The sequence below is a fragment of the Narcine bancroftii genome, chromosome 8 (genome assembly GCF_036971445.1).
Source record: "Narcine bancroftii isolate sNarBan1 chromosome 8, sNarBan1.hap1, whole genome shotgun sequence".
Classification (NCBI taxonomy): domain Eukaryota; kingdom Metazoa; phylum Chordata; class Chondrichthyes; order Torpediniformes; family Narcinidae; genus Narcine; species Narcine bancroftii.
The window spans coordinates 7523766-7543738 of NC_091476.1; the positions used below are offsets into that span (position 1 = coordinate 7523766).

Genomic DNA, 19973 nt, shown 5'->3' on the forward strand with positions numbered 1-19973 from the left:
GGCCCAGCTCTCCTCTCGAAGCATTCTGGGAGGGAGGGAGCGAGCTACGGGAGGGAAGGAGCAACAGCACCCACAAACAAAATTTTCCTGAAATCTCAAGCTAAAAATGGGGGGGGTTATGCCAGTGGATCTTATATGCCGTCAAGTATGGTAATTGGCCAATATAAGCTGCTCCTAATGTATAGTTAAGTGGCTCTCAATAGCCAAAAAAAAGTAATTTTAAGAAAACTTTATGTTCCAGAATGTACTGAGGGATGCTCAGAAGCTCACTGCAGCAACCACAAAGAATGCAAGGAAGAACCATAGCCTTGGGTCCTACCGATACGAAAATAGAATAATTTAGGAATAAAGACCTTTAAACAGACAGTTATCACTTGGCAGAAAGCTAAGATCTCCGAGCTATAGTTGTAAACAGTACAATTCACAAAACACCGATGTACTGCTTATATCCTTAGTCTGAAAAATGCTAATGTGGCTTGTCTCGTTCCCATCTACATTGAGCCCATTAAGTTTGGTGCTCAAATTCAGACATGGTTAAATATTATATTTGTAGAAAATACAGGCATGATTCAAAAAAAATTATTGGCATATTTCTTACACTAATCAGAATATCGCTATTTCAAATTTGCTTCATGACTTTGAATCTTTTCTGATCTGGTTCTTCATCTGGGTTTCTTAATCAAGATTATGCATTATCAAAGATAAAAGTTCATGGAACGCAACAGAGAAGTCCTACCGCAGACCTCCACCCCTTAAAATTACAGAAGGAGAAGACGACGAAATGAACTGACCCAGTGTGTGAAAGTAGATGACACAAATTTCTTGTTTATTTTCATTGTGTGATGACATGGTTTAATGTATCATATAGGTTGAATGTTGAGTGGGTGGGGAGGGAAGGGAGGGGGGAAAAGGGGAGAAAATGACACTGTGTATATTCAAGAGGGAAATGTTTGTATGTATTTTAGTCAGTGTGGTTCAGTGTGAAAAATTTAAAAGATAAAAGTTCCAGCTTACAATTGTCAGTGTTGTTACCCATCAGCTGTTCATTGCCTATTAATTGATAGAAGTGGTTCATTGCATTTTCAGCAAAATACCAGTTCAAATGCATTACCTACCAAAATGCCGCTGACAAGCAGTACTTCAAATGTGGTCGGACCCAGATTAAATACCAAGGCGCTGAGCACAAAACTGATTCCTCTTGTTCCTCTGTCTATGGCTTTTGAGAGCGCACCTGTCTGTCTGCTGAGATGAAAACCTAAGTCCAAATTGTGCAGGTGGAGAAAAACGTTTTTAGCTATTCGACGGATGGAACTTTGAGCCACTTTCCCAAAGACAGCATTCCTCAGCTCATTGAAGGCCGCTGCACAAATCCTGGAAACGCCATCTGAAAAGGATTCAGAAGATTTAAGTTGCCTTTATTAAAATGTACTTCAGCATTTCAAAGTTGTTTTGAGAAATAAAGAATTACAGAAAATTAAAATATTGACTCTTTTTATACGAAATGCAAATTGGGTGCACTAGTGGAACAAAAATACAGCTCATCTATCTTAGCAACTATGAATGATAAATGAGAAAGATCCCAATTTTAAAATTATTTTGGAGTAAACTGATCTTAATTGGGCTATAATAAGCCTGTAAACAGTCTCATGATTTTAGAATTTGGGAATAAAGATACAAAATATTGGACCACTTTCCAGCAAGCTCTGGACTGAGGATCGGAATCAACTCTGCTAGGACACTTCCAATTATTGGCCAAACTCGCTCTTATTCAGTACGAAAACTCGCATAGAAATTGAGAATTTATAAAATGCAATGGATAGCCACTGTTATCTGAGTTACCACATCTCAGCAAAAAAAGTCAAATGTCTCAAAGAATGAAATAAAAAATGAAAGTCAATGACAAAACAAAAATCTGGAATTGGCACGAGACATTCTTTTCCTGGCTCCACTTAAAAATCCCTGCATTTCAAACTGAAACATTTCTGGGGAAGCTATGCCAAGTGCTGGCAAGTAATTTCAATAATAGTATGGCTCTATGTAGTGCTAAATATGCTGTTGTTTCCACCTGCCAGTTTATTTATATTTATTCTAGTTGTCCACATTACCACCCAGTTTTGAATCCATTCTTCACGGCATCTATTTGACAGGAGAGAAAAGGCAAAGGTATGGCACTAAGCGGATAAACAACAAATACCCATTCCAGCTCCAATAAGCTGAATGACTCCTTCATACTATTTGAATATCCAGTGGATCATCTGAGAAAATGTGGTAATGAATCATTATATGAAAGACTGAGAATCTAACATTCTCAACCACCATTTGCCCATTGGAACATGTTTTAAGCTTTAAATCTATTGTTATTTTGGACAGTTACCTGCTATGTGCACATCTTATTTTACATTAATCTATTTATTTGCAATTGAAACATTTACATGACTTTTTTAATATAGAATGATCTATAAACTCTCAACAAATCACTGCAGTAACAGGCTCCAACATTATAATATAAATTTATGCAAAGTGAAAACAAATCTCTGAAATTCTAATCTCCAGAAATGTTTGCTAGTGGCTGCAAATCAGTCAACATCTGTCAAGCAAATTAAAATATTCTACTTACAGCCAATGAGAACAGCTGTTGCCATGGTGATGACTGTACTTGTCCCATCATTTAGGTTCAAAACACTACCTGACATTTGGTTGAGTTCATCTACTGCATATTTAAACATGAAAGGAACCATTACATTCATGAGCTGCAAGGATACAAGAACAAAACATATAGAGTGAATAATTTGAGTGATTTACAGTTTCCTGAAATAAAAGTCCTGGAGGCATTTTGAAATGTCAAGTCCTTGGTAACTATAAAAAAAAGTTGGCAGTAAAGATTTAATTCACTGCAACAGCAAATAGCTGGCAGCTGATGTGGGTATTATCACTGCTTCACAGTATTTACATGTCTGCTTTTAACACAGAACCAGTGTTTTTCAATACATATTTCATACATGCATACATATATATACTGCCACACCTCAACCATAATTAGTTTAACAAATACATGAATCAAAAGTAGATCCACATCATTTACTTTTAAGGAATCTAAATTCTGATCAAATCACTCTTGCCACCAAACATTTTGTCATCAACCAGACTTAAACATCTCTCCTACCTAGTCACGAGGTCAGTACAGTAAAATCCCCATTATCCGGCACATACAGGGATTGCGCATGTCGGATAGGTGAATTTTCCGGATACTGAGACTCACTCTTACAATGCCTAACTAATGTACCTGCATTAAGAACACATGGTTTAAACGACAAAAGACTGCAAAATATAAAGTTGTTGGGGAAAATAAATCAGTATTGTAGTCTTTAAAACAAAAAATCAGTTTTGTAATCTTTAATTATGTAAAATTCACTTTAATCAGGTATTTCCTGTAACTTACAAAATTTAAATTCAAAACCCAGTCACTGGCGCTGTAATAGTGCAACCGTGCCACAGTCATGATTATCATCCTCCACTCTCTCAGTCAACCCAATTCATCTCCACGCCAGCATCCCAGTCAGGCCCTCGGCACAACCCAACTCACCTCCACACAAGTATTCCGGTGATATCCTCAGCGCATATTCCTTTAAATTCAGATAGGGAGACACTTTGGGAAAGTCACTCCAGCAATGAGCGGTACCAGCCAACTCTTCATCCTGGGTGCTGCCATTTTATTCAAACATAACTTTATTGAAACTTTGTTCAAACAGCTGATGAAGGTGGGGCATGATCAAGATGCTCCACTCGCCAAATGTTTGCTCCCAAAGGGTTCTGTGTTGCTTTGGAGAACATTTTCTTTTACAATTTTAGACTCTTATTTAAAACTGTATTTATTCTTATTTATCTTAAAATCTGTACATTTATTTCCTCTGGGTTTTTTGCCAATTGTTTGAGTTTCTGGTCGATTGAGGGCTAGATAATAGGGATTTTACTGTATTTAATTTGGACTTCTCATTAACAATAATTGCTTCCAGATTTTCTGTAACCTCTTAGGATTCATGAACAACAAAGAAGTAGCAAAACAAATAAAAAAATAAATTGTGAAATTTAAATTACTGAAAAATGTTGGAAACTGATTTTCCCGGGACATAAAAAAGTAATTTTCAGAACAAAAAGTGACCATTTATGCATGAATGAATTGAATTGCTAAAATGGTGATGTTACTTGTGACGATCTTAAATTTTACTTCATCCTACTTTAGGTTTCCTGCAGGCCCCTCTTCCCCCAACTCCAGAATAAAGTACTATAATTGCAAAAAGTCCAAAACATGCAAGGTAAATACACAAATTATAACAATTTATTTATGTATTTTTGCGATGTGATATTGATGTTAATTGGATAAGACAAAGGCAGCTAAGGGAAGTCTTGTGGAGGAAGAAGTGACATGTTAGGTTGCACTGTTTCTGTCAATAAATAAATATCCAAGCAAAGAGCCCCAAAACATAATCAACAAAACTGCAAATCTATATAATTGCTGAACACCTTGCAATTTTGGTTGTTTTGTCTGTTCAGTTTATGGGATTATGGAGGTAGCACTTTGAGAAAATGTCGCAGACCTATTTTTCATGCAAATAACTTAATAAAGTAGCATTTACATTTATTTAGACATACAGCATGGTTACAGGCCCTTCTGGCCCACAAGCCCATGCTGCCCAAAGATGCCAATGAACCTACAACCCCTGTACGTTTTGAAGGAGGAAACTGGTGCGCCTGGAAGAAACCCCACATAGAAATGGGAAGAGCATATAAACTCTTTACAGACAGTGCCAGATTCAAATCCAGGTTGCTGGTGCTGTGGCAGCATTGTGCCAACCACAATGTTAAACCTGATGCCTTATCTTTTGCTAAAGGCCACAGACCCAATGAGCACCAAGGTCAAAGACCATTTCCAAAACTGCTCCAAATATTTCAACATGGAGTAGACGAGCTCATACCACAATTTCAAGAATGCAAATTGAAAACTAGATATTCCAGCACTTTTGTGTAAACTACAATCACAGCATCTGCAGGTTTTCTCGTTTAACAAGCTTACCCACAAATTGAGTGTAAAAGCAGGCAGTATGAATAAAGGCAATTGAATATTCCTGTATTTGCTGCTGTTCATCAAAAGCAGTTCAATCAACCTATTTTGTATGAGGAAATAGCAGAGGCTGTAAGTTCATTACATAACGGGAAGTCAACAGGTCCTGATGGATTTTCTAGAGAATTTTCTAACGCTTTTTCCTCATTACTTGAACCTCATCTATGCTCTGCTTTTTCTGATTCTTTTAAGTTGGACAAGCTGCCACAGCCTTTTTATGAAGCTTCCATCTCGCTTATTCTTAAAAATAAAAAACATTTCTTCATATAGGCCAATTTCTTTACTTAACATGGATACAAAAAACTTATCCAAAGTTTTGGCTCGTAGACTTGAAAATATTTTGCCATTTATTATATTTGATGATCAGACTGGAATTTTTTTAAAATCAGTATTCCCATTTCATTATATATTCTCCTTCTAAAGAGATCTTGGAATGTGTGATGTGTGAATGTGGATGGAGAGAAGGTGTTTGACTGGGTAGAATGGAATTATAAGACTTCAGAAAAAAATAATTTTGGGGTTGACTTTATTCAATGGATTAAATAACTTTATCTATTCGCCCCCCGCATGCATTCTTACTAATTTTCAGAGTTCTAAACCATTTAAGCTCAAGCATGGATCCAGACAAGGATGCCCTTCAAGTCCATTGCTTTTTAACCTGGCTCTAGAACCCTTACCTATCACTTTCCAAGAATCCAATGATATTACTGGCATTTTAAGGAAGGGCAGAGCCACAAAGTTTTGCTTCATGCTGATGATTTATTGCTTTTTTATTTCTAATCTTGAGACCTCATTGCCTTCGAGGTTTTCTTTACTTTCTCATTTTAGTTAATTTTCAGGTTACAAGTTGAATTTACACAAAAGGGAACCCGTTGAATAATATGGCACTAATAAATACTTCCTTTTAAAATTGTAAAAAATCAATTTACTTACTTGCTTGGGAGTAACAATTTCCAAGAATTATAAATAGTTATTTAAAGCAATTTTTCTCAATTTAATAAAACACGTGAGAGGGGTGTCATCAACCTTTCCTGTTTTGTTGGTTGGTCGAATCAACTCTATTAAAATGAATATCTTACCCAAATTTATATACCTTTTTCATGCTTTACCGGTTATTATTCTTGTCCTTTTTTGATTCCCTTTGATTCAATCTTATATTCTTGTATATGGAAGAACAAACCTCCTCACCTAAATAAAGTTCATCATCAAAAATTTTAAAAGAATGGAGGTTTAGCCCTACTAAACTTTAGGTTCTATTACTGGGCAGTTAACATATGAAACACTACATTTTGGCCATAAATTAACCGTGAAGACTGTAGTATGAATCTCTTTGGAATCCAATTCTGTTACAAAACTTTCTATTATTTCTCTTCTCGGATCCTCACTTAAATAAAGTAACTGACAAAGTAGATAAACATAGTATTTTGAGAATCTGGATACAGTTTAGAAAACATTTTGGTTTATTGAGATTTTCTTTCTAGTCCTATTTTTTCTAACTATTTCTTTAAGCCTTCTATCTTGATGTAGCTTTTATAGAATGATATAGACTGGACATTAAATGTTTTAAAGATCTATTTGTTGAAGGGAGTCCATCTTCTTTTGAACAGCTGTCAGTTAAAAACATCTTACCAAATATTTTTTTTTGTTATTTACAGGTTAGAGATTTTTTTGCAATCTCAATTACATAGTTGTAATTTTTAATTTGCAACCTTGTTATAATGGTTCAATATCTAATATTTATGATGTTGTTGGGAATAAGAGAGGCTCCTTTGAATTAAAATTTTTAAAAGCCTAGAAACAGGTCTTACAGTTTTCAATCACTGAAGAAACTTGGAAAGTAATTTTTAACTTGGTTAATGCCCTCATCTTTATTTGCTTGCCACTCCCTCCTACAATTTATAGTACAAAGTCAAACAATCTCACTTTTATGTGGATGTATCTCCATGTTGTGACAGATGCAACAATGGAGATGCTTCACTAATTTATATGTGTTGGACATGTCTGAATCTTGGGAAATACTGGAAGTATTTCAAACTTTTCCTGTACTTTTTAAAGAAAATTTTAAGCCTAACCGTTTAACTGCCTTGTTTGGTATTGTTAAAGAGGCATAATTTTAACGGCATCTGATTTGCACATGTTAGCTTTTAATTCTCTTATGGCTAGGCAGGCAGTGTTGCTTAGATGGAAGGACACTGCTCTGCCTACCCTTGCTCAATGGTTACATGACATTATATCATGTTTAAATTTAGAGAAGATTCAATGCTCAATATCTGATTTGAATTTAAATTTTCAAACACTGTGGGGACCATTTTTGAATTACTTTAAAAATCTCTGATTTGGTATTAATGCAGAGGTATTGACTAATAAGATAATTTATTACTGAGACAGGGAATTTTTTTTTCTCTCTTTGCCAAGCAGTTTTGGTAGTGGGATTAGATTTTTTTATTATAAAATATTACTATATTTTGTTTGATTAAGAATGTGGGGTACTGTGGATGAAATAGTGAGGAGTGTAGTGTACTCTGTACTGTTTTTAAAAATATGTATTTGTATGTTCTCAATTTTTTTTTACTTGGAATTTCACGTTCAATAAAAATATTGAAAAAGTAAAGGCAAAACAAATTTATAATAAAATAAAATGTTTGTTCCAGGATTGTGGAAGATATACTCCTTACAGGTTTGTGGGTTCAGAGGTGATTAACAAGGCCAATATGGGAACCACAGATTTGCCCAGACAGGACAGGTGGTGGTCAACAGTTTGTAAAGGACTCCCTTCTGTTCTCTACTTACACAAGGCCTCTCTGTGCTATCCATTCTTCACCTCAAGGTTTTCAATACCATTCCAAATGGTCCTTCTCCACTTTTAGTAGTCATGAGAAGCTGAGGAGTTGGTGGGGTTATTCCTCAATTCACCTGGTAATATCTTCCCACAAATTGTCCTATTCAGCTGTTTATATAAAAGTTTTAGGTAGAACAGTCTCAAGTTAGTGGACTGGAAATGAGAGTGAGCGATAGTAAACCTAAGTTTAGTTAATTTTCATGACCTTCTTAGTGAAATGAATACCAAACTGCAAATTTAGATGGCTGAAAAGGTGAGGAAAACAAACCCACAAGTTCAAGTTTATCACCATCCGATTGTACAAGTACAGGTACATAATCTTTTATCTGAAACCCTTGGGACCAAACACTTTTTGAAATTATTCGGATAACAGTAATGGTGGTAAGTTAAGTAATTGCACTGATTTCAAATTTATGCAAAACAAAGCCACACTCCAACTAGAAGGGTTTGGGTGGGGGGGGGGGGGATGGGGGATGGTAAGACAGGGATGGTAAATGAAATGGAATTTTCTACCTTGTTTCATGACAATCAAACCAATCAGTGTATACATTCCCTTCTTCGTTGTCCAACCTACTCATTCAGCGCACAGTTAAGATCTGCATTTTTTGCCAAATGCAATCTTTTCCTATTTTAATTAGTTTCTGGTCATCACTGTTAAACTTCAACTTATTTTTCTGCTTCTTTAAGTCATATATGGTCATAGTTCCCACACTACAATCGTCATTAAGAGGCCACACAGATACATCACAACCAAGCTCCTGAAATAACTACTTTCTGCACTATCCTTTTCAAGTCTTCAAAGTCACAGTCAGCAGAGGCGCATCTGACTGGTAGAACCACGGAGACACAGAACTGGACAGGAGTAGTTGGAAGATGCTGCAAGCAAAATGATAGGGGTCAAAGATTTTGCAAGGCCTCTTCAATCAATGATCCCAGTAGACCGTACAATGTGGGGGTGCGGGAGAAAAAAAAAAGAGGGAGGCTTTACTGATCCTCTTTGCACCTCATGGTTCTGGGGATTGACCTCTGATCCAATGCAGGGGTAGCTAACCTTTTCATTTTTAATTTAGACATACAGGCCATTTTGGCTCGCGAGTCCATGCAGTCCAATTAACCTTCACCCTCGGTATGGACTCGTGGGCCGAAATGGCCTGTTACCAGGCTGTATGTCTAAATTGAAGGTTGGCCACTCCTGCTCCACAGCAACCATAGCACTTTGTGATGCAGTCAGCCAGGGAGCTCCTGAAGGAATTTGACAGGATGGTAGCAGTGGCAGATTAACTACCACCCAGGACCCTGGGCTGAGCTTTAGTAAGACCCCCTCTGACCTTTCCATACCCCCAGCCTCCCCCAACATGATCCCCTCCCCTCAGATATTCTAAATTTATCCACCAGGTGTGTACTCGGGGTGTGTGTGTATGCTGTGCTCGACGATGGCAGGATAGAATTGATAAGCCGCGTGGCAATAGTCAGGTGGAGGGGTGCATGAGGAGGGGGAAGGGTTTGGCCAGTAGTTGGGTGCCTCAGTACCAGACTCTAGCAGGGATCTCATTGGCAGGCTCTGACACTGACGACCAGTCGATTGCCCGTGTAACCAGTTCGGCCATGTTGACATTTTACCCTGAGCCTTCCAACTCTGGTTCAGAGAAATAACTGGAGATGAAAAACTCGGTTAAAAAAAAAACAGGCATCGGCAAATTTCTAAGATGCAATCTACCTTGAAAAATCTATTATTAAATGTATATTTCCATATGGTTCCCCAGCCTTGCCTTTCCTCCAATTGTATTGATTAAAAGAGAAAGCTCTGTCCAGGATGTGAGGCTCTCTGCCGGGAAACGGCGAGGTGACTGCAGTTTGCATTGAAAACTGATAACGTTATGCTTGTTTTCATGGCAAAACATAGGCTGAAACAGCGGTGAAGTTTAGGGAATGAAGATAGGTTAGTCCCCCCACCCCCCCCCGCCACCATGCCCTTGGGACATTCAAATTCAGCCTATTCGCGTTGAAATATTCCCCAAACCCCATTTTATCCAGGCAGTGCAGATCAGTGACTCGTGAGGTCAACAAAATCCTTTGCGGCCTTTGCAATTCTGACGCCAATTACCTTAAATCAGAGCACCAGCCGCCGTGTCGTGCTCGTTGTGGGGGGGGGCTCCTAAACTCTTCCTTGTTATGATGTTATCCAGCATACTGGTGATAACAAACAGGATTCAACCCCATCCTCCACCTTCCCACCAAACTATTAGATTTTTTTAACATCTCTCCAACCGAATTGGACATTAAAAATCTAATAGTTTGGTGGGAAAGTGGAGGATCACACACACCGCAAATCGTTATGCCACCATGATGCCACCACCAGCTCCCGGGCAACAGCATGATGCTGACACTGGCCACAGTCACCGGCTTCACCCGCACAGACCCGCAGTAAGTGTGAAACGATAAACGAAGACCAGGCTACTCTTTATTGAATGGGCAGAAGCCTAGGGGCTCGGGTCCCCTTACCCTGCACTGGACGGTGGCCAGTATCCTTGCCCGCTTCAGTCTTCTCAGGAAGTGCATTCGCTGTTGTGCCTTCCTGACAAGTGAGGAGATGCTGCATCCCAGATAGGTCACTTCTTAAGTGGACTTTGAGGAACTCTCTCCACTACTGAACTATTTATGTTTAGTTGAAGGTGGTCATCCCTGGTCCTCCTGAAGTCTGCAATCATATCTTTTGTTTTGTCCACATTGAGACTCAGATTGTTATTCTCACACCATTTCATGAGATTTTCCAATTCTTCTCCGTAGTGTGACTTGTTGTTATTACTGATGAGGGCAACTGGTGTCAAACAAAATGTTACAACAGCTAATAATTGGATTTTTCATTTGGTTATTTGACTCCATCTGAGGCAAAATGGTGGACAACTTGCTTATGGTGTGTGTGTGTGTGTGTGTGTGTGTGTGTGTGTGTGTGTGTGTGTGTGTGTGTGTGTGTGTGTGTGTGTGTGTGTGTGTAGGTAAAAACACTGGCTTGATTTTTGGAGGGCATCTTCAACAAGGTGTTTCACAATAAAGAAAAGTTAAAAAGATTTTAGTAGTCAACGCAGACAGCAGGCTTAAGTTTAATTTAACCGTATCAAAGAAATCATGTTATATGTAATAAACACCCAACTTCCAAAAAATCAAAACTTGAAAATTTGATGTTGAATTCAAAATTTATTAGTTTCAATTTTATACAGACAAAAATAATGAATCCCTTTTGATTTTGGTTTCCTTTCTCACACTCCATAACCTTATATTAGTCAGCATGAGGAGTGAAAATAAATATCCATACAAATGCAAAAATACACAATAGATCAGAATCAGAATTTATCGTCATGAAATTCAGTATTTTGTGGCAGTATCATAGAACAAACATTCTTATTATAACCATCTTACAACATTACTATCAAAAATAAAAATAATGGTGCACAAAAAGTAAGGCAGTGTCTTTGGTTCATTGATCATTCAGGAATCTGATGGCAGTGGGCAAGAAGCAGTCCTTGTGCCGCCACTGAGTGCTCATCTTTAGGCTCCTGTCCCTTTTCCCCTGATGGTAACAGAGTGAAGAAGGCATGGCCTGGGTGGTGGGGGTCTTTGAGGATAGAGGCTGCTTTTTTAAGACACCGTCTCACATAGATATCCTTGATGGAGTGAAGTCTAAAATTTATTCTTGCCCTGAGAATTGGCACCTCCATGCCAGGCAGTGACGCAACGAGCCAGAATGCATGGTACACCAGTATAAGTTTTCCAGAGTTTTTGGTGACATACAGAATCTCCTCATACAGCAGCTGGCGAGCCTTTTTTGTGATTGCATCAATGTAGTGGTTCCAGGACAGGTCCTCGGAGATGCTGACCCCAGGAATTTGAAGTTCTTGACTCTCTCCACTACTGAGCCCTAGATGAGGACTGAGTCATGCTCCCCTGAAGCCCACAATCATCTCCCCGGTTTTGCTAATCATGTGCACAACGTTGTTGAGGTTACACTATTCAACGCTTCTTCATTGCCGTTTGTGATTCTGCCGACAACTGTGGTGTCATCGGCAAACTTGTAGATGGGATTGGAGTTGTGCCTTGGCCACACAGTCATGGGTGGATAACAAGTAGAGCAGTAGGCTAAGCAGGCATCCTTGGGGTGTGCTTGTGTTAATAATCAGTGAGGAGGAGACATTGTTTCCAACTTGTACTGACTGTGGCTTTCTTACGAGAAAGTCAAGATTCAGTTGCAGAGGGGGTACAGAGGCCTAGAGTTTGTAGTTTCTTGACCAGCACTGAGGGAAGAATGGTGTTAAAGGCCAAGCTGTAGTCGATGAAGAGCAACCATAAGTATGAATTGCTGTTTGTTACCCAGTCCTGATGCCAAAAGCTCTGTACAGGCCTTAAACTGTCAGTTAAAGGAGCAAATGTAGCAGCTGCGACACACAGAAAACACCACTGGACTCGGTGGGGTTTCCAGCAGAACTGTTTATTTGAATTTTGCACGCGCCCCTTTAAGGCCAATGGGAGTTCCGCCCCACGCAGCAGTGACGTCATCACATGGCCTGAGCCACGAGGTGTGGTCTAAACCACGAGGCAATGAGCAAGCTCTGACGGCGCCATCTTATGCAGTTGCCCTGCTAGCGCAGCGGTACAAATGCAGCTGGTTTGCTCACAGAGATGTGCGCCGCCAGACCAACTTATATATATATATATATATATATACACACACATTTCATTAAATTTTGCAACCACAAGGGGTTGCAGACTCCAAGGGAGGAGCAGACAGGCACAGGGCACCAGAAACAGGGAGAACACCCCAGTTGAGGAGAAGCATGGGAGACTCTACAGGGAAGGTGACCACAACAGCCGACCAGCTAGAGGTTCAGCAGCTGAAGGACCCACACACACACACACACACAGACTCTGGCCTGTTGCCAAACGTGCAGTTGGGTGCTGGGCATTGCTTGTGGCAACTATTCGTTTGCCTGACAGCAGAAAAAAAGTTGAAGTATTTTGTTTATATTATATTTTTATATATTATTACATGACAATAAAAGGAACCAAAGTAGTCAATCCATAGGGTGAGGTGGGGAGAGAGATGAGGAAGGGAGCTTAAGTAGGCCTGGAACAGGGACTACTCCACATATCTGCAAATAGACAAATACAGCTAAATTCCATGACCACACATAGATTTGTAAGAGTGGACTTAAAAATGTTGGTTAATACGTTTACATACTACCAGGTGAAGGGGAAAGTAGTGTTCTGTACAAGGCAGAGTGAAGATCCCCAAGATTAGCCTGGTATGGGTTAGAGATCAACAGCAAATTTGAGCCGGCCGAGACTTGCCATTATCAGTTGGCAGTACTGTTTGACCTATTAGCTGCTAGACACCCAGTTTTAGCTTAATCAAAGGAGAAAATCAAAATGCATGAACTCCAATACTGACTTGGGAATTACAGGGAGTTAAAAATAAAATCAAGGACCAATGTAGTTCCATTGAAAGCTAATTGGTTGGTGAGTACAGCAGCTTTTACATTGAGAAGGTTAAGAATATTAGAAAAACATAACCATAATGATGAAATAATTAATTAAATAAAAATGTCCACCAATTAAATAAGAGATTTGAGTGCTTAATGGCAAAAAGAGTCATTAAATCTGAGTGGGCAGAGTAATAAAGAGGTAAAGGCAGGTCACCACCGAAGAGTTGAATGCAGATTCAGTGCCACCTGAGAAGCCACGTTCCTTCACCTGAACAAGTGCATAAAGTGCCAAGGCCTATATCGTGCAATCCAAGATTCACTCTCTGAAAGGTTAACAGAGCGAGAAATACCAAGAATATTTAAGATACATACTGCATAGGAGAACACAATGTGCTACGTTCACAGACTGAGATCTGGGAAAACCAGATAAGTGACCAAATTTCCATGGTTCTAATAATAAAATGCCCTCAATTTAAAAATACACGATCAAACATTTTCCTACATAGTATTACTAAAATTATAGCAAGAAAATATGGACTTTAAAATTAAAATCCATTGGACTGAATGATAAAATTGCTCAACACAAACTACAGGAAAAAGGTAGAAAGATGAAAAATAAATCTGAACAGAAATCACCAACCTTCGCCCCACCTAAAAGAGCAAGAGATAAAGCCACCCTTGCACGTAGATCAGGTCTATCTTTTGGCCAAACATATGTCAGCATAGCTTTGATGATTTTTCCTCCATCAATTTCTTTGAACTGAAAGATAAAATTTGCAAAGTTACTACACTATCAACATTTGATAAATTTATGCAAACACTAAGTATTATTGGTCTGTTATAATTCTTGAGATGATAATGTAATTAGCATTTAGTAGATACCAAGTTGTCCTGATTATCCCAAAGAATACGTCTGACAGTTTGACTCAGCAAATTCTCCTGGTATCATTTTATTGCAATCACCATGTTAAATTTGCAAACATACAGCATACAAGGAATATTTAAAATTCTTTTCAGTCAAGATTTTTTTTTTTAAAAAAAAGAAAATCTTTTGATGATTTTGCCCGAAGTAACAATGGTATCAGATGATGGTCCCATTAGGTTATTTGAAAAATGGAGACGTGCGCCGCATAAATAACATGCCAAATACAGGGTTTTATGCATGAAATGCTCCACTTTTATACTACAGCTATATAACAACTTATCCAAAAAAAACCCAGAATTCTAACAGTTAAAATATTGTTCAGCAACAACATTAAGGTTTATACTTTGAATGGAATTATTGAAGTATAATTTCTCATTTTTAAAAATTGGCTTTTTAAGAATTGGTTTTGAGGATTTTCCACTTGGGTATCAAATCTCCTCAGTTTTCCACTTGGGTATCAAATCTCCTCAGTTATCTGGCAGATGATAAAAATAAATATTAAAATTGAGGTAGATATAATAGAAGTAAATAGAGAATGGAAAAAAGGAGAGGCAGAAAACATTGAAAAGTCCAAATCAAAGTATAAAAGATTGGCATGGTGTTGGAAAAAAAAGGTTTTGTTAATACAATAGCCTAAACATGACAATTTGATGCAAATGAATAATCTCAGATAATGAAAAAAAGTCACAAATACTATGCCTTGGTTTTCACTGAATACTATGTTTTGGTAGGAATTAAAGACATGGAGGGGAGCTAAAATAATTAGATAGGATAATTATAGATAAGGAATGCTGCTAAAAGAAAGAAAAATCTTTCAAGTAGCCTTGGATAGAAACATTGTACGAGGATTATTAAAAGATTACAAATTAAGGAAAATAAGTACATTGGATAATAGCTTCATACCTACGTGAAAGCTTTTGGAGGCCATGGCACAGAAAAAAGTCAGTAGAGATAATACGACCAGAATAGGGAAATTGAGAATAAAAGTGTTGATAAAAGTCTATTAACAATTGTATAGAAATTTTATACAAAGACTAAATAAAAATGCATTTAAAAGGTGGATAAATTTAAACAGCATAACATTAAATAGCATGTAAGGAAAAAGGAAACATTAGTCTGCAGAAGCCAGAAATGACAACTGCAGAATTATTAAAATCATTCACTGGGTGCAAACAGAGAGACCATTTTTGTCTGAAATTGTTGAATTTTAGGTCAGGTCCAGAAGGTTGTAAGGTATGTGATCAAACAAGAGAGTCCTCTCAATTTAGGCTACTGTATACATTATTATCATAATAGCTTTGCCATAAAGATAGAAACCGAAAGCGAGTAAAGTTATTGATTAGTGGAATATCCCAGTAAATTCAGGGCAGCACATGGTGTTGCAGCTAGAGCTGTTGCCTCACAGCTCCAGAGGCCAGGGTTCAATCCTGGACCTGGGTGGAATGTACACGTTTTCCTGCGACTGCGCAGGATTTTTCTGGGTTCAATAAAACCCGTTATGTGGAATTCAAGCAACCGGCAAAACTATCAAAAAAATAAATAGGTTAAAAAATACAGAAATTTAAAATCGGCCCCCTAGCAGTTAATTTGCTAATCATGCCACATGCAATCTTAAGCAACTGTAAAGTTCACAACCAGCATCTACCAATCCCCATAGGTGCTGGATACCAGGGATGTTATTGTATTTCATTTTCTTCCAAAAATCACAAAGACATGCAGGTGTTCACTGTAAATCGTCCCCTTGTATAGAGCTTGGGGGAGTTAGGATTAGTAGTAATGTAAATGGGTGATTGATGGTCAGCCTGGTCAAGATGGGCTGAGGGCCTGTTTCCATCCTACGTCGCTATGACGTTTAACCCCTATTGTTTTCAATCTCTTCCCCAATCCCACTCTGACTTTAGCTTTGCATGCCTTTCCAATGAAGCTCAATCAACTCAATATCTTTTATAATTTGACTCCGGAATTCAAAAGCTTATTACAATCATTGCCTTGATATTTTAGAACACAATAGAATAATGCTGCTTTGTATAATAATCCCACTACCATCCTCTTTTGCCTTACAAAAGTCATGCCTTGTAAACTCTTTGCCTTCCACCTTTGAGATTCTTCATTTTGTTCTTTCCTCATTTCCTCCACTTTTCAACTTGATTAAATCTCCTGCTTCCCCATTATGATGAAGTCATCAACCCTGAAACATTAATCCACATTCATTCCCCATAGATATTGCCTGATATATTAAGCATTACTCAAATTTTCTGCAAAATTTATTTTGAACATTTCAGGTATTTTTAAATAAAACGAAGTAGGCATGTAAATTAATCTATATCCGAATGGCTAACTCCTGGCTCAAACTTTCCCTCATTTACAGGACACACGTACCTAGATAAGTACATTTGCAACACAATCTTGGAAATACTTCTCAAGCTCATGAACCTGTGACCTCTGCAGGCATACGAGGAAACGACAACCTCAATTTCTCTCCATGTTGCACAGTATAGTGAGAGTAAATTTCCAGAGATCCTCACTTCACATTAAAAAAATTAGTGGGTCCTATATTTGAACCAATAGAATTTAGCGACTGACAAATAATACTCAAGAATTCATGAATAAAAAACACCAAACAATACCAAACACAATTTTATAGACATGATTTCTTAAAGGTAAAACTTTTAAGATTTTAATATTACTATATTCTGGTAAACCATAAAATGGGGATATTTACATTTTTTGGGTCAGAATGAAGGCCTCCACCAGCATGTCCATGCCAGTCTGTCCTTTTATCTATAAATTGCCACCATTGGATACCCTGAAATAAAAAAAATGAAAAAAAAAATTAACAAAACAAGATTTGAAAATTTAAGGTATTGAACTCTGTAATGCAATTAAACATTTGAAGTGCCAGTTGATGAAGTAGACAAAAACAATGTGGTCAAACAATAATCATGGCTTTTATTAATCATGGCTCGCCAGAGGGGGGAAGACAGGCAGTTTGGCAGACATTCACAACATTTCAGTGTTAAGATGAAAAAATTGACAGCATATTAGCATTCAACTCTTCACCCAGTTTCACAAAGGATGGATATGCAGAGTCATGGCAAATAACATCTCCTCTACTTCCCTTATTGTTCAACTCTCCTGGAATAGTAATTTAAAAAGGAATAAATTCCTGTATCCAACAAATTCTAATAATAGCCTCACCTCCATTTAAAAAAAGGAATAATTGAAAGTGAATTGTCCTTCAAGCTTATTTAAATTCCTGTTCTTTTTCTTTACTGCAATGAATATAGAGGCCTAAAATAAAGAACAGGCTCTAGAAGGGAGTGCGAGAAAATACAACAAGGAGGAGGCAGGGCCTATGTGCGCCTATTGGAATAATTGTGAAATGGCACCTTCCAGCAGCAATCATGATTACAATAAGATATTCTTGGAAGGTTAGGGTTCACTCTGCTTATCTCTAATCTCCAAAAGTCTTTCACAAACTCGAGACAGATGAACTTAATCTCTGCAAATGTTCTTTCAAGATGTCAGGGCCATACATCAATAACATGGGATAAATTTCTTCCATTGCTCTCTCAAAACAATGTCCATTTCCAGCAGCGCGATGATTTGAGTTGCCGTTGAAGAAAGATAAATTGAAGTAAAACAGAAAATATTCAAAATAGTCTACTAGCATCTAACAGTTTGTATCCCTTCACCTACATATTGCAGGTAAAGCAATATCTGACAAGTGTGAGGCTTTTGAAAGTGAGGGACAGATGGTTTCTGGTTTAAGTATGTGGCAAGGCTAGCATGTTTAAGGAACCCTGATTGGAAGGAATATCGAAGGTCTAGTTAGGAAAATGAAGTTGGCATTTGCCAAATACAAGAAGCTAGGGTCAGGCAAATTCCTTTGAGACAAGAGATGCAGGAATTCACTTACGGAGGAAATAAAGAGAGCAAAGAGACAACTTTAGCAGACAAGGTTAAGGAGAATCTTAAGGTAAAAAAGGTAACAAAGTAGAGAGGATCAACCAGGTTACCTTTGTGTGGAGCCACAGGAAGAGGGAAAAGTCATTGTGAAGTTGGCATTTGAATATCACACATCTGTATTTACTGTGGAAAAGGTCTTGGAAACTGAGAAATAAATGGAAATAAACAGCACTGGTATATGTCAGGTTTCAGATTTATTGTGAGAATACGTACATGACATCACATACAACCCTGAGATTATTTTTGTCCTGCCAGCAAGGCAGAATTACCACCTTTTAAAAAAAAAATTAGACGTACAACTTTCCACCACACACCCGTAGAAATTTGCCAGAGCTTCTGATGTCATACCAAACCCCTGTAAACTTCTGAGGAAGTAGAGGCACTGGCATGCTTTCTTCATGATTCCATGTTGTTTCCAGGAAAGGTCCTCTGAGGTGAAGACTCTCAGGAATTTAAATTTGCTAACTCTTTCCACCTTTGATCCCCTAATGACCTCTGGATTGTAGACCTCTTTTTCCCCTCCTTAAGTCCACAATCAGCTTCTTAGTTTTTGTGACATTGAGTGATAAGATTGTTGTTGGTGCACCATTTAGCCAAGTTTTCAATCTCTCTCCTGTATGCTGACTCATTGACCCTTTTTATACATCCCATTACCGTGGTGACGTCAATGAATTTGCAGATGGTGTCGCTGTCGTACTGAGCCACAGTCATTGGTGTAAAGCAATTGCAATCAACCAAAATTCCTTTGATCCTTGAACATTTCTTACAGATTGGAAGATGGCAAATGTAAAGCTACTATTGAAGTAAGGAAGGGAAGAAAAATTATAGCTATGAACCAATAAGTTGACATCTGAAGTAGGGAAATTGCTGAACTCCATTTCTAAAGAAGTAATTAGACTGTCACAATTAAACTCTGTTTTTTTAATGAAGGCTCATACTGTGTGTTAGAATAGATTCCACTAATTCATTTTGTCTGTAATTAGTTTATATCTACCTTGTAAAAAAACTGGTACAATATCAGCAGTCCTTGGTTGGTTCTTGATCCTCCAAAATATTCCGTACAGAATTTATACTGGAGGTGGGGAAGGACGTAGTTGAGAAGGAGATTTTTGAAGAGCTGTCTTAAATGTAATTGGGTATGGTTGTGTGAGTATGGTAGGGTGAATATTATTCCATGCTTTAATTGTATGGGGGAAGAATGAATTGCTGTACATCTCTGACTTGGAAGATGGCTCTTCAAATTGGGTTGTGTGCCCTCGTCAGCTCCTAGCAAATTTGGGTTCAGTGTAGGATTGGTCATCTACATAGAGCTGGCAGTTCAGGATTTTGTAAAAAACAGGCGAGACGGTGTGCTTCACGTCTGTCTTGGAGAGCTCCACTTTAATGAATCCAAGAGTTTTGTTACACTCACTTCTCTTCCATGTGTATTTGTGACAAATCAGCTGCCTGTCTCTAGACTCGTTCGACGGGAGTTGTGTTTTAATTTGTGTCTGGGTCCCATGCAGCTACTGCGTATTCCAAATGTGATCTGACGAGGTACAACTTCTCCTTGACAGAAGTTGAACAATGATGGAAGTTGTGTCTCAGAAAATGTAGGACTCCTGTTGCCTTCACCATTACAATCACACATATGATCATTCCAGT

At 38.0% G+C, this 19973-nt stretch overlaps 1 protein-coding gene across 3 annotated transcripts in view; it reads right to left on the reverse strand.

Moving 5' to 3' along the window:
• abcb7 (ATP-binding cassette, sub-family B (MDR/TAP), member 7) overlaps positions 1-19973 on the reverse strand; it is a 46772-nt gene that overhangs the window by 24175 nt on the left and 2624 nt on the right. For 2 of the 3 annotated variants that reach the window (XM_069892809.1, XM_069892811.1), the window contains exons 2-5: positions 17083-17166; positions 14076-14195; positions 2618-2750; positions 1116-1384 (exon numbers count right to left, since the gene is read on the reverse strand). In XM_069892809.1, coding sequence (XP_069748910.1) covers positions 1116-1384; positions 2618-2750; positions 14076-14195; positions 17083-17166 — 606 coding nt within the window. Of the gene's footprint in view, positions 1-1115; positions 1385-2617; positions 2751-3583; positions 9230-14075; positions 14196-17082; positions 17167-19973 lie in introns of those variants that run through there. The other variant, XM_069892810.1, reaches the window with a different exon arrangement.